The sequence below is a fragment of the Saimiri boliviensis genome, chromosome 7 (assembly GCF_048565385.1).
Source record: "Saimiri boliviensis isolate mSaiBol1 chromosome 7, mSaiBol1.pri, whole genome shotgun sequence".
Classification (NCBI taxonomy): Eukaryota; Metazoa; Chordata; class Mammalia; order Primates; family Cebidae; genus Saimiri; species Saimiri boliviensis.
This window is the reverse complement of record NC_133455.1, coordinates 126445490-126459858: the sequence shown is the minus strand read 5'-3', so window position 1 is coordinate 126459858 and position 14369 is coordinate 126445490. Positions and strand designations below refer to the sequence as shown.

The 14369-nt window shown below is 55.0% G+C and overlaps 1 protein-coding gene across 1 annotated transcript; it reads right to left on the bottom strand.

Annotated features, from left to right (window-relative positions):
* Nucleotides 1-6511: 6511 nt before the first annotated feature.
* Nucleotides 6512-12864, bottom strand: LAG3 (lymphocyte activating 3). The gene is made up of 8 exons (XM_003944852.3): nt 12489-12864; nt 12061-12208; nt 11399-11703; nt 10548-10817; nt 9866-10141; nt 7561-7803; nt 7157-7287; nt 6512-6852 (listed from the first exon to the last, which is right to left on the bottom strand). Exons 1-8 carry the CDS (start codon nt 12544-12546, stop codon nt 6700-6702), a joined length of 1584 nt encoding a protein of 527 aa, XP_003944901.1. The 5' UTR covers nt 12547-12864; the 3' UTR covers nt 6512-6699.
* Nucleotides 12865-14369: the final 1505 nt, after the last annotated feature.

Here is a 14369-nt window from a genome sequence, read left to right as displayed (position 1 = left end):
GATGGAAGCACAGCAGGTCGCAATTCCCATGCTAATCAGTAGTGAGATTGGGACCATAAATAGCCACTGCACATCAGCCTGGGCAACATAACGAGACCGCCCCCCTAAAAAAAATTAAAAATAAAAAAAGAGGGCTGGGTGCGGTGTCTCAAGCCTGTAATCCCAGCACTTTGGGAGGCTGAGGCAGGTGGATCACGAGGTCAAGAGATCGAGACCATCCTGGTCAACAAAGTGAAACCCCGTCTCTACTAAAAACACAAAAAATTAGCTGGGCATGGTGGTGCTTGCCTGTAGTCCCAGCTACTCAGGAGGCTGAGGCAGGAGAATTGCCTGAACCCAGGAGGCGGAGGTCACGATGAGCTGAGATCGCGCCATTGCACTCCAGCCTGGGTAACAAGAGCGAAACTCCGTCTCAAAAAAAAAAAAAAAGAGGAAAGGCCAGGATGACAGGTAAGAGAAGTCTTCTCCCATAGCAATGGAGGAGGCTATGAGGCCCACCGCCTCATCTGGAGCTTATGAGGCTCAGCTGCACCATGATCCTCACATCTACAGAGTGGGTTTCCATTTTCCAAGCACTTTCATGTTCATTTGCAGTGCTTTTTGGTAGATGTTACTGTTACTGTCTTCACTTTTATTTTTTTGAGATCGAGTCTCGCTCTGTCACCCAGGCTGAAGTGCAGTGGCATGATCTCGCCTCACTGCAACCTCTGCCTCCTGGGTTCAGGCGATCCTTCTCCCTCAGCCTCCCAAGTAGCTGGTACTACAGGTTCGTGCCACCACGCCCAGGTAATTTTTGTATTTTTAGTAGTGGTGGGGTTTCACCATCTTGGCCAGGCTGGTCTTGAACTCCTGACCTCGTGATCAGCCCACCTTGGCCTTCCAAAGTGCTGGGATTACAGGCGTGAGCCACTGCGCCCGGCTATCCTCACTTTACAGAAGAAGAAATTGAAGTCAAGCTATCCGCTCCCATCACATATCTGAAAGCATGGAACAGGGGGGTTTCCAGAGGCTATTTTTGCCGCATATATTGTCTGTGTCTTTAAGCTGCAGAAAGGGAAGAAGTGATGGGGAAGAGAAGGCGGTGTCAGAGGCTACAGACAGAATGCTGGAGGCTAGATGATCTGAGAGGCCTCGGGCAGCCAGGGTTGTAGGAAAGTTGAAAGCCCCAGGTGCAACTCTGCGGTGGCCTCCTTACCAGAAGTATCTTTGGCAGCACTGACACCATCTCCAAAGGGGGCTGGGGGCAGGGTTTGAGGATGGGGAGGGGTCTTTGGGGCCGTTCTCTGGGAAGCAAAGTCTAGGAGCTTCCATGCCATCTCTACCCCATCCACATTTCCCCTGGCTCCACGACCACTTTCTGCCACTCTCAGAAGGTGGGCCTCCCCCACCCCACGGGAAGTTTGAGCAGGCACATTTCAGGGCTCAGCCTGGGCTCAGACAGCTGACACCTGCAGCCGCCTTGGAGAAACTGTCAGCCACAGAGTGGAGCAGATAGAACCGACCCTACCCCAAACCCATTCCCTTCAAAGGAAGAACCCCACCTTGGGGTGGGCCTGTGTGGGGGACCCTTAGCTCCTTGCTCTCCTCCTTTGAAGAAAAGATAGCAGCAGGGGATCAGGCCTGAACCCTAACATCTCTACGTGATAGGGGAGGTGGACAGGGAAATTTCTGGGCCTGCAGAGGCTCCTCCTCTGTGCTCTGGAACCGAGAAGATGAGGTCAGGGGTAGGGGAGTCACTGGCAAACCCGACTCCAGGGCTGGATGTGTGCAGTATGGCTTCCTGCCTCACACACTTGACTTGCCAAGGCCCTGGACCTCACTTGGCTTCTAGAACTTCTAGAGAGTGGACAAGAGAAGAGGGCTGGGGATGGAGATGCTCAGAGACGCCCCTTCCCCTCTCTTGGCCTATCTCTCTTTCGGGCACTGTTCCTCACTCTGATGGCCAGGCTGCAAATGGCCCCCAGGGACTCCTGTCTCCCTCAGTTCACACCCTTGGATTGTACCCTCCTGCTTGAACCAGGGTGGTCTCTGTGACCAATAGAATGGGGAGAAATGATGATATGTTGCTTTCAAGATCAAATCTAATCTCGAAATAAAGATGTGGTAGCTTTTGTCTTGTCCACGCTGCCCGTCTGGGGAAGCCAGTTGCTGTGTGGTGGTGTGAGAGGCCCCATAAAGGTGCCCACGCAGGGAGGAGCTCAGGCCTCCGGCTGACAGTCACCGGAGTGAGCTAGCTTAGAGGCAGACCCTCCAGCCGCAGCCCAGCCTTCAGATGGCTGCAGACCTGGCCCACGCCTCAGCAGCAACCTCATGAGCGACCCTTTGTCAGAACTACTCAGCAAGATTGCTCCTGGATTCCTCATTGTATGAGATAATGTTTATTATTATCATTATTATCCTTTTTAGAGACAGGGTCTCACTCTTTCACCCAGGCTGGAGTACAATGGCACAGTCATGGCTCACTACAGCCTGGAAATTCTGGGCTCCAGTGACTCTCCTCCCTCAGTCTCCTGAATAACTAGGACCACAGGTGCACGCCACCATGCCCAGTTCATTTTAAAATTCAAAACGTTAAAAAAAAAAATTGTAGGCCAGGCACAGTGGCTTGGACCTGTAGTTCCAGCACTTTCGGAGGCCAAGGCAGACAGATCATCTGAGGTCAGGAGTTCAAGACCAGCCTGGCCAACATGGCGAAATCCCGACTATACTAAAAATACAAAATTAGCCAGGCATGGTGGCACACGCCGGTAGTTGGGAGGCTGAGAAAGGAGAATTGCTTGAACCTGTGAGGCAGAGGTTTCGGTGAGCCAAGATTGAGCCACTGCACTCCAGCCTGGGCGACAAAAGCAAAACTCTGTCTCGAAGTTAATTAATTAATTAATTAAAATGAAAAATTCGAAAGTTAGCTGGGTGTGGTGGCAGGCGTGGGCGTCTTTATGGGGCCCCTCCCAACACGACTCAGGAACTGCTTGCCCCAGAGGGACAGCGTGGACGAAACGAAAGCTACCACGTCTTTATATCAAGATTAGATTTGATCTTGAAAGCAACATATCATCATCTCTGCCCTATTCTGTTAGTCACAGAGACCACCCTGGTTCAAGCAGGAGGGTGCAATGCAAGGGTATGAACTGAGGGAGACAGGAGTCACTAGGGACCACTCGGGAGGTTGAGGCAGGAGAATCTCTTGAACCTGGGAGGTGGCACTTGCAATGAGCCAAGATCGAGCCACTGCACTCTACCCTGGGCGACAGAGTAAGACTCAGTCTCAAAAAAAAAAAAAAAATTGTACAGATGTGATCTCACTAAGTTACCCAGGCTGGTCTCAAACTCCTGGCCTCAAGCAATCCTTCTGCCTCAGTCTCCCAAAGTGTTGGGATTACAGACATGAGCCACCACACCCAGCTTATTATTTTAAATTACTAAGTTTTGGGGTGATTTGTTTGTTATACACCAATAGATAAGTCACCCAATTCCCTCCCTTCTTAATAAGGAGTTGAAGGCCGGGCGCGGTGGCTCAAGCCTGTAATCCCAGCACTTTGGGAGGCTGAGGCAGGTGGATCACGAGGTCGAGAGATCGAGACCATCCGGGTCAACATGGTGAAACCCCGTCTCTACTAAAAATACAAAAAACTAGCTGGGCATGGTGGCGCGTGCCTGTAATCCCAGCTACTCAGGAGGCTGAGGCAGGAGAATTGCCTGAACCCAGGAGGCGGAGGTTTCGGTGAGCCTAGATCACGCCATTGCACTCCAGCCTGGGTAACAAGAGCGAAACTCCATCTCAAAATAAATAAATAAATAAATAAAAATAAAAAATAAGGAGCTGAGATGATTCTTACCCACCCACCCACTGAAGCTCCCTAAGCTCCTGCCTCTTGATGCTCCTTCCCCTTCAGGACCCCAGCCTGGAACACTGATTTCCAGATCAACGTGGAGATGCCAGACTAATTAATCAAGCTCCTTAGGGGCCCTTTGAGGACAGGAAAAAGGCTGGAGATTATCCTGCCAGACTGAGAGTGGGGGGCTGCAGGAAGAGGAGTGGGAGCAGGAATGTTACCCTTAGGAGCGACCCCACAGAGAAGCACTCACAGAATGCAGCCCACAAGCCCCGTCTTCCTCTGCCCTTTGCTCTTCTCTAGGGTGTAAAGAAAAAAGGAGACCCTTCATTCTGCCTCTGTCCCCTCCCTGTCCCCTTTATGAAAGAGCAGGGGGAAGTCCCCACATAGGCCTCGATGAATCTCTGATGACTACTCTCATAAGCCCAAAGGGCATAGGATGTTAGCTAGTAGAATGGAAAAATGCCACCCACAGAACTTTCCAGGAAACCCCTGCCCTATTAAAATATCAGGGCTCCCACTAAGGCTGTGGGGAGCAGGGTCCTGGGACAGAGCTTAGGAGTCTCCGAGCAGCAGTGAAGAGTCGGAACGATGCTTTGGAGGCTTCCTATTTTTTGTTTTTGAGACAGGATCTCCTTCTCTCACCCAGGCTGGAATGTAGTGGCACAATTATGACTCACTGCAACCTTAACCTTCTGGACTTAAGTGATCCTCCCACCTCAGTCTCCCAAATAGCCGGGACCATGGGGGCGGGATTGCCAATATGCCCAACTAATTTTTTTTTTTTTTTTAAGAGATGAGGTTTCACTACGCTGCCCGGGTTGGTCTTGAACTCCTGGGCTCAAGCAATCCTTCTGCCTTGGCCTCCCAAAGTGCTGGGATTACAGGCATGAGCCATGACACTTGGCCTGGAGGCTTCTAAAGGGACTTCATGACTTCCTTTTGCAGTGTGATCATCTCTGGCAGGGCCAGAGCTTCCTCCTTCCTGTGCCACTGTTTCTCTGCCAGTGATAAGGCAAGAGTCACCACCATCCTGAGGCTCAGAACCTCAGATTGCTGTAAATAGTTCATTGTTCAGGCTTCAGAGGGTGCCACCTCTCCCTAAGGCTCTGCACAAAACAAAGGTGTCACCCTCTCCATCCTCTGTCTCCAATGAGTGACTATTGTGTCTCTGCAGGGACATGTCCTCAGGTCTTCCTTTTAGTGTCTTTTTGCACCCGGCACACAGACCCACTGGGATGCTACCCACACATGCCACGACGCCCCTCCTGCTCCAGCAGGCTCGCTCTCTCTCACCCACTCACTTTCAATATTTTGTTCTCCTGAACGGGGTTAAAGTCCCCTGACAGAGCTGTCAGTGGCCGAAGTCCGGGGCCACACACCGATTGGAGCCCGAGGTCTGTCTCATGCCAGACTCGAGGGTGCCATGTGCTGAGGCCGTGTGTACTCTGCTGAGGGGACCATTGATATGGCCCAGGTGAATGTTCCAAGAGAGACAGAGAGGGGCACAGGCAGACTTGCGGTCTTCGCATCATTCTTAGCATGACCAGAGCAAATCTGCTTTCTCCTTCACTAATGGGTAATCAGACAAGTGCGCCACACATTCAGAGCATGCCAGGGTTCCCAAAGCCCTTTATTATCCAGCATTCACAACAACCCTTTTGGTGGGTTATTATCATTGTCCCATTTAACAGGTGAGGAAACTGAGGCTCAGGGATATTGAGCACAGTCACATCAGCAAAACTGGAATGAGACGCCGGGGCCCCCGACTGCCACCACTGCAGCCGCCTGCCTGGCTGTTTTGCTTCGAGAACAGGCCTTTGTTCACCACCTTCCCCTTTGTCAGGCATAGATTACACCCTGGCCAGGGCCAGCCAGGGCTGTGTCTCCTGAGACATGCGTTGTTCAGTCCCTCTCCTGAAGGGTGCATAGGACATGTGACAGTCACTGGCGCACACTCATATGCTGCACATAGAGCGTGCACACTACAAAGGCAGTGCCTGCATACGCAGCAATCAGCAATCGGTGCCCCGCCTGGTCCACTGCCCTGTTCGATTCCTCAGGCCTGCCGCAGCCGGCCCGGTGACCTCCGTTGGGCGTGACAAGCAGTGACCACTGGGTGGCAGTGTGTTCTCATGCCTGGGACCAGAAAAGCTGCCAAGGGCTGAGGAACGCGGAGGGCGGGGCCGAGGTAGGAGCCCCAGCCGGCTGCCCAGGGAGGTTTCCAGACCGGATCTCCTGGAAGACTTGACAAGGCAGTCCTCTGCGCGCGCGCGCGCGGGTGCGTGCGTGTGTGTGTGTGTGTGTGTGTGTGCATGCGTGTGTGTGTATGTGCATGCGTGTGTGCACGTGCGCGCCAGCATATGTGCGCATCTGCAGCAGCCGGAGGGCCAAGGACGAGTGCTGAAGAGCAGCTGAGTGTGGGGTGGGGTGGGCCCAAAGGACAAAAATATCAAGGAAACCAGGGCAGCCAGCGCACGGTGGGTGGAAGGTGGGTGGAAGGACGGCGGCGAGGGCTGCGGAGGCAAGGGGCAAGGGCTTTTTGGAGGGAGCTTCAGGAAAATGATTGCGGGGCGGGGGGCAGGGGGGGCGGGGGGAGAGCGAGCGAGCGAGCGAGCGAGAGAGAGAGAGAGAGAGAGAGCAAGAGAGAGACCAAGAAAGCAGCCAGAAACAGAAAAGGGGAAGGTGAGGGAGATTGGCTTGGGAAAGTAGGTTAGGAGGCTAGGGTGGGAGAAGGGAGCCCCCAGAGGCTGGGGAGAGACGGGAACCTTCTCTTGGACAAGAAAGGGCCAGACTCAGGCGTGCTGCTAACAGGGAGTTTATTTGGACTGAGCTGCTGAGATCTGCTGGCTGCCTCGGCTCCAGGTCAGGGCTGCTCTGGCTCGGGCTCGGGCTCGGGCTCCCGCTCCGGCTCCGGTTCCGGCTCCGGCTCCGGTTCTTGCTCCAGCTCCTCTGTCTTGCTCTGAGCCTGCGGAGGGTGAATCCCTTGCTCCAAGGCAGAAAATCTTCTAGGTCGCCACTGTGAGAAGACATAGAGAGAGAGACAGAGAGTGGAAGGAGAAGGATGAAGGGAAAAGGATTAGGAAGGACACCGAATCCATCTGTTTTTTCTCAGCCCCCCTGCCCTCCCCATCTCTCAACCCCTCCTTCCAGCCTCCCCAGGCGCAAACCGTCCCTGGAGTGAGAGGCTTATGAAGAAGGGGGGCCCTGAGGGCAAGTTCAGGGTCCCCTTTGGTTGCCTTCCTCAGGAAGGGGTGCCATCAGCACTCAGAGGATGGAAGAGCGGGAGCTGCTGGGGCAGGGGGTGGCAGTCCCTGGCTCACCTGTCTTCTCCAATGGTGAAAGCCAACGGCTCCAGTCACCAAAAGGAGCAGAGAGAGGATACCAAGGATGAGAAGCAGCGGGAGGTGGCCTGCATGGAGGGCGCCTGGGGCTCTCCCGGAGCGTTGGGCACCTATGGAGAAAGTACAGGATACGGCATAGGTTCAGGGCTGGAAAGGATATTTTGTCACTCACTCAGACTTTACAGATCCAATGAGATCCAGGGACTTGTCCCAGGGTCATTTAGCTAATTAGTGGCAGAAACGGGTCAACCCTGGGCAAGAGCCAGAGGTCAGGTCTCCGACAGGAAAGAAGAGCGCTGGGGTGGGGGTGGCAGGGGCTCTTCTGGAAGGGGATAAAGGTCATTGCTGTGGCGTTGACGTCCTGGCATTTTGGGGCCTCAGACCTGGGCTAGACAGCTCTGTGAAGTATACTGCTGCTCCAAGAAGCCTCTCCCCCTGGTACAGCTGGCATTGCCAGGGCTGGGAAAGGAGCTGGGTGTCCTGTGCCTCCAGCCAGGGTCCTGGGAAACTCCTCTGGGACGGCGTGTCCAGGGGGCTCCACACAAAGCGTTCTTGTCCAGATGCTGGAGTCACCTCACAAAGCAGCTTCCCCAGGGAGCCAGGTGACCCAGAGGATTTGGGAGTTACTGAAAAGAGAAGGAAGAGATCGTTTGGGGTTCTGGCCCCCTTATGTGATACCACAGGTTCAACCCCAAGTCTCAATCACCCTGCGTTCACTTGGGTTCTGACCAGGTGAGGTTGGCAGGTGGCATCAGGGGTCATCTTTTTCTTTCACTATGTTCATCTTTTTCTTTCTATTTAATTTTTTATTAAATTGTATAGAGATGGGGTTTCACCATGTTGCCCAGGCTAGTCTAGAACTCCTGGACTCAAGTGGTCCTCCTGCCTCAGCCTCTCAAAGTGCTGGGATTACAGGCGTGAGCCACCACACCCTGCCGGCCACATTTATCTTAACCAGACGATGCTCTGCTCCAGTCAGCTCCCTCCCTTGTTCAAAACATTTCCAGGCTCCCTACTGCCTTCACACTCAAACTGGTCCTGGCAGACCACCACAGAAGAAATACTATTCCATATTCTTTTACATTGCTTTCTACTCAAATGCTCAGAACCCTCAGAATCAGTCACATGAGTTGACCCCCCATCTCCTTCACAATTTTGCAACTTCCATGACATGGCTCCCATCAGTGTCCCCTGCCTTGTGGTGTCCTCTGAATGAACACCATCCCCCTTCCTGAATGTGTAAAGAACAGGGAACTGACCCGTTCATCTAGAGACAGAGCATTCTTTACGTTCTCAAGTTGTAAAGTGAGAGGTGGGTGGGTGGGGGGAGACATGGGGTGAAGGGCATCTGAGTAGCGTCCTGGGGAATGATTTGGTGATGCAGACACCTGAGTTTAGACCCTGAGTCTGGCATTTCCCAGCTGTGTGACTTCGAGAAAGTCTTCAGGGGTAACGGTATCTCTCTCATTGAGCTGTCTACATCGAACAGTTGACCTTCAAGAAGACATTGGACAGAAAGAACTGGTGGACTTTGGTGACTGATGGGATGTGAGGAGGAGTAGGCCAGGTTTTCGAAGTGGGTGGATACCAGGGGATTAACGACAGGCTGAACCAGCAAGGGGATTGGTGGGAGAAAAAGATGGGGTTCAGGGTGAGGCAGCTGAGAGGTGGTATAGTATCTAGGTAGAGGTATCCAGAAGCAAGTGAAAACTCAGAACTGGCCTTCAGGAGACGTGTTATCTATTAGCATGTTCACATATTCATTCAACCTCCTCCACATTATTGAGCACCTACTGTGAGGTGCTACTACTTAGTGGCTGAAGGTGAGTGCTGCAGACGAGGCTAACCCGTCGCGGCTGAGAGTTATCAACCACTGAACACATACTTTCTGAGTATTCTTTTTTCTTTATTTGTTTTGTACTGTCTTGGAAAACCCTCGCTCAGTAAATATTTGCTGACCCAGGGACGGATTTATTAACTCCTCCCAAATCCAAGCCACTTCCTGCAACTTTAACCCAAGCCCTGGCCGCAAAGTAGACAAGGATTCTAGAAATATATTCTACCTCTTGGCCGGGCGCGGTGGCTCAAGCCTGTAATCCCAGCACTTTGGGAGGCCGAGGTGGGTGGATCACGAGGTCAAGAGATCGAGACCATCCTGGCCAACATGGTGAAACCCCATCTCTACTAAAAGTACAAAAAATTAGCTGGGCATGGTGGCGTGTGCCTGTAATCCCAGCTACTCAGGAGGCTGAGGCAGGAGAATTGCCTGAACCCAGGAAGCGGAGGTTGTGGTGAGCCAAGATTGCGCCATTGCACTCCAGCCTGGGTGACAAGAGCGAAACTCCGTCTCAAAAAAAAAAGAAAAAAAGAAATACATTCTACCTCTTTTGAATCATTCGAAATTTTTTTTTGGGCACCTTTCCTTCTAACTTCCCAGACCCTCCTGCCAATTCAGAGCAGGGGAGTCCCGTAGAGAATGGTGGAACTTTATCTTGTGACTCAAGAAGAGATTTTCAGTTTCGGTTCTTTTATGGGGGTGAGAAAAGTGGGGGCCGAGATGGGCAGGCTCTGCAACTTGTGCCCAGTGGCCTGGCTTCATGGAGTGGATTTGCCCAGTCTTCCCCAGCCAGCCCTTCTCTCTCCTTTCTCCCCTGGGAAGGAGCTCCTCCTTCCCCACCTGAGGCTGACCTGTGATGACTGCCAGTGTGACAGTGGCACTGAGCTGCTGTCCCTGCAGATAGATGTGGCAGGTGTAGGTCCCAGCCTGGGCCTGGCTTACATCCTCTAGTTGAAGGGTAAAGTTGCCATTGTCTCCAGCCACCAGGAGGTCAGGGCCTCCTCCAGGAGGAGCCCACTTGGCAGTGAGGAAAGACTGGGTCCCCACACCAGGTGGCAGGCGGCAGGGCAGCTCCACCCTGGAACCTGCTCCAGCATACACTGTCAAGGGAGTTGGGGGCTCCAGACCTGACAAGGAAAGAGAACCCAAGGTTAAAGCTGGGGGCTGCAATGGGGAGGGAGTGCTGGGCTGCAAGGAAGCGGGGCGCAGAAGAGTACAGGAGATGGTCTGGCTCGTAAGAGTGCTAAGGAGCAGCATAAGGTGATGACCCGAGGATGCTCAGAAACCCAGCAAGTGGGCTTAGCCAGAAGGAGTGAGAAGGCTGGCAATGACGCTGGAAGGCCAAGGGGGAAGCTAGAAGGGGTGACGGCTGCTGCAAGGCTGCCACGCAGTATAAAGGGGTTGAACATGAGGCCCACAGCAATGACATGGGCCACTGCCAAGAACCTGGTTTAGGGACTCATTAGTCAGGGGAGGTGACAAGGGGGGCAGGAAGGGGTTGTGGTCAAGTGTGAAGCAGAGTGGGGTAGTTACCCAGAACAGTGAGATTGTACACGATGGAGACATTGAAGCCATCTCTGTAGTTGAGGGTGCAGCCCCAGGGCCCAGAGTCCAAGGGGCTGACTTGGGGCAGGAAGAGGAAGCTTTCGGCTAAGTGGTGATGGGGGGACTCCTGGACAGAGACTCGGCCCTGGCCCCCGCCCCGGAACCATTGCACAGAGGCCGGGCGGTCAGGGCGGCTGAAGGAACAATTCAAAATGACCCAGTCGGAGGTCCTGAGAGACCCTGCGGGGCTGGCAGTCACTGTGCAAGGATAAAGAACACTTAATCGGCACACCGGAAACAAGTTCCCCACACAGCAGGACTGCCCAGCTAGAAGCTCGGAGAAACTGGGACCTGGCTTTAGACCTGGCTTCTCCTCTTCCCTATCACCCTCTCCCCAGCTCAGCTCCCAGCACCTGGAGGTGCGTAAACTGGATCTTTCCCCTGTCCCCCTGTCCCCTGCCTGGAGTTTACTTGGCATAGGCCACCCTTCCGGTTCTCCCGGCCTGGATCCCCTCGAAGCCCACCCTCTGAGCTACAGATGTGTAAAATGAATCACTCTAGACCCACGGCCCCCCTCCCCCTCCCTCAGGGCACTCCCGCGTGGGTGGGAGAAGGTGAGCTCAGGGGGTGACACAATCCCTCCACAGGGCCCCCCATACACGTGCTTGGGGGGCGCCTTCCACTCCAGCAGCCCTCCCCCACCCCCTTCCTCTACTCTTCTGAACGCTCTCGTTCACGGCTCAGGGCGCGCAGCCTCTGCCCCAGCCCTTCCTGCCTCCCGGGCGGCGGGGAATGGGGGCCCCCTTCACAGCCCCTCTCCGGTATCCCGCCCCACCTACTCGAGGCCTGGCCCACGCGCAGACGGAGGCGGCAGGAGAGGGTGCGGTCCCGGAGGTGCACCGCGGCGCGGTACTCGCCGGCGTCAGCGCGCCGGGCTGGGCGCAGCCACAGCGAGAAGTCCCCGCGCTGCCGGCCGCGCTCCTCCAGCTGGACCCGGGGCTGCAGGGGCAGCCTCCCGCTGCGCAGGCCTCCGGGAGCCACGCTCAGCACCGTGTAGCGGCGGGGCCCGGGCCTCCGAGAGGAGGGCGCCACCGGGCGAGGGCCGGGGGCCGGGGGCTGGCCGGGGACGGGAGCGGGCGGGCCACTGGGCAGGAAAGAGAATGGAGTTGAGAAGCTCCAGGCGTTGGAAGCCCCGGAGGATGCAGGCAGCCAGGGGACGAGGCTGAGGAAACCCGTCCCAAGACTTCTCTTGACCACCAGCCGTCCCCTCACCCCCGACCCCTCTGTGGGACTGGCACCATCCCCTACTGGAGAGAAGGAATGCAGGCGTGAGGGGCGCTGATTGCAGGACAAGGGCAGGATCGGTGCGGGCCAGGGCAGGGAGACTGGGTCACTGGCTTCAAAGGGAGCGACACCCCAGGGCAGGGGAAAGAGGACCGGCAGGGGTGTTGGGTTGTGAGTGCTGGATTCAGGGGTCCTGTTGCCTGTTTGGGGTGCATACCTGTCTGGTTGATGCTGCCAAGTGACCCCTCCTCTTCGAAGAAGGCTGAGATCCTGGAGGGGGATTGTGGGGCTGCAGGGGAGCTGGGCAGGAGCCCCCTCCTGGGCCCACACCTCCGAGACCTCAGCCCCTGGCTGAGGAGGCTTCACTAGGTGAGCAAAAGAGAGGCCAAGGGGAGGGAGCGTGAGCCGAGAGGCAGGGGGAGAGAAGTTTCCCCCGGGAGAAGCAGGGTGCAGGAAGAGCTTGGGTTTCCCTCTCTTCTCTGCCAAGAGAGGCTTTGGGGCTGGTAGGACTGCCCAAGAAAAGGATTAGAAGAATCCACCACAGAGCTAAGGACCGCAGGACCTTTGTGGCCACAGAGATCCCCGCTGGTCCCCTCCTGTGGGGCTGGAGGTTAACCCTCCCGCCATCCCCGCTTTCCACTTTACCTGGAGCCACCCACAGTGGCTGCAGAAACAGCAAGCCCAGGAACTGAGCCTCCCACATCTCTCCTAAGGCCTGGGCAGCGCTGAGCCCTCCAAACGGAGGTCCGAAAAGGAAGGAGGGGTGAGGGGGTGAGCAAAGGAGAAGTTCTGCAGAGAGGGAGGTGGAGGAAGGTGATCTAGAGGAAGACCCAGAGGGGGCCTTGGAGAGGATGACCAGAGGCCAGAAGCCAGGGAAAGCTGGGCAGATCAGGCCACCTGAGGGGAAGTGGGGGTCCCAGGGAACAGAGCAGGGCTGTGGCAGAGAGCAGACAGAGCAAGGTGGCTGACGCGGCTGGGATGCCGCTCTGCTGGTCCCCCGGCCTTCACCCCTGTCCCCAGCCTTCCCTCCACCTTCCCCACTTCCCCTCCTCCTGGCCCGCCCCCCTGCACCCCAAGGCTCACGGTTTCACTTCGCAGTGGAAAGTCTGAGGGGGTTGATTCCCAGCAGCATTACCCTCCACTTCTGTGGTGGCACTCCCCTTGTTTACTTCCTCAGTCCTGGGTCTCCCCACCTCCCCCTCATCGCCCCTGCCCTACCCTCCAGACTGCTCCCTCTCCCAAGGACCGTCTGCCTCCAAGCACTGTTTCTCCCTGGAACTGCCTCCTTGCCCATCTCTAAGCTGCCTCCTCAGCCCCAATATTCACACTTCCTTCTTGGCAACCTCTTTCCTTGGTGCTTCATCTCCTCCCTCTTTCCCTTAACCTCCCAGAACTTCATGACCCTTTAGATCTGCCTTTCCACCATCAGTACAATGGCTCCTGGGAACACGGTGGACAGGAAGCTTTCCTGCACCCTAAAAGATGGTAGGTCTGAGGCCGAGCATGCCAGCTTTGTGGGTTGTGGAGAATAACTACATTGTATTGAGCCTTCATTATGTGTTAAGCACTGTATTGGACACTTTACTTGCAGTAATTCAAAAAATCTAGTATTTTCCCCCGTTGTACAGAAGAGAAAACAGAATCAGAGATCGAACAATTTGCCAAGTTTAGGGAGTGTGAAAATAAAAGCTGTGAGTGTACGTGTATGTATGAGGGTGTGTAGTCCTGACCTTGGATGGGTTATGGGTGTCTCCTGGGAGGAATGATGCTTTTGATGAGTCAACATCCCTCCCCACTCCAGCTCAGACCCCCATGCACTCAGAAGCATCTCCCAATCCAGAGATTCCGAACTGAGGACAAGGGTCATGTGGAGATGGAAAAATGTAGAAATCTTAGAAATCTCTAAGATCAAACTCAAGGGAAACAGAGGCAGTGGTACTAGGGAAGGCCTGAGATTGACCTTCCTGCTTTCTAGGCTAGCCTAGGGAGAGTTGGAAGGCAGGTGAAGAAACTAACAGCCGACCTGGGAATGACACGAAGTCCAGGATTTCCCCGCTTCACTGGAAGGAGCTCGCTTCCGTGCCAGCCAGAGGGCATCTTTGATGCCTGGCAGCTCACTCCAGATCCTAGGAGGCTGAGACCCAGGACTACCAGCCCTCTCCCAGCTCAGGGGCAGGACTTCCTGTTTCTGGGCTGTTGCTCAGTGCCTGGTTCAGCACAATAGAGCTGGTAGCTTTCCACTGGGCTCAGCAGTGTCTAGGTCTTGTGTGGGTTAGCAGGGAAGTGTGTATTGCTGGGGAGGAGCATCCCTGAGAATCCAAAACAGGACATAAGTCAGCTCTGCGAAGAGCTGGGCTCCAGGCCACCCCTCGAGGGCTGATCTTGTCTTCTTGAGTCGTGGGTGGTGGGAGTGTGCTGCTGCTTTTGTATCAAAGAAAAGTGTCCTGGCACAATGTGAGGTCAGCCACCCTCCTCCCTCTGCCCTTCCATCACACTGAGTGGATCCCCGGGAAAGCAGGAGACAGG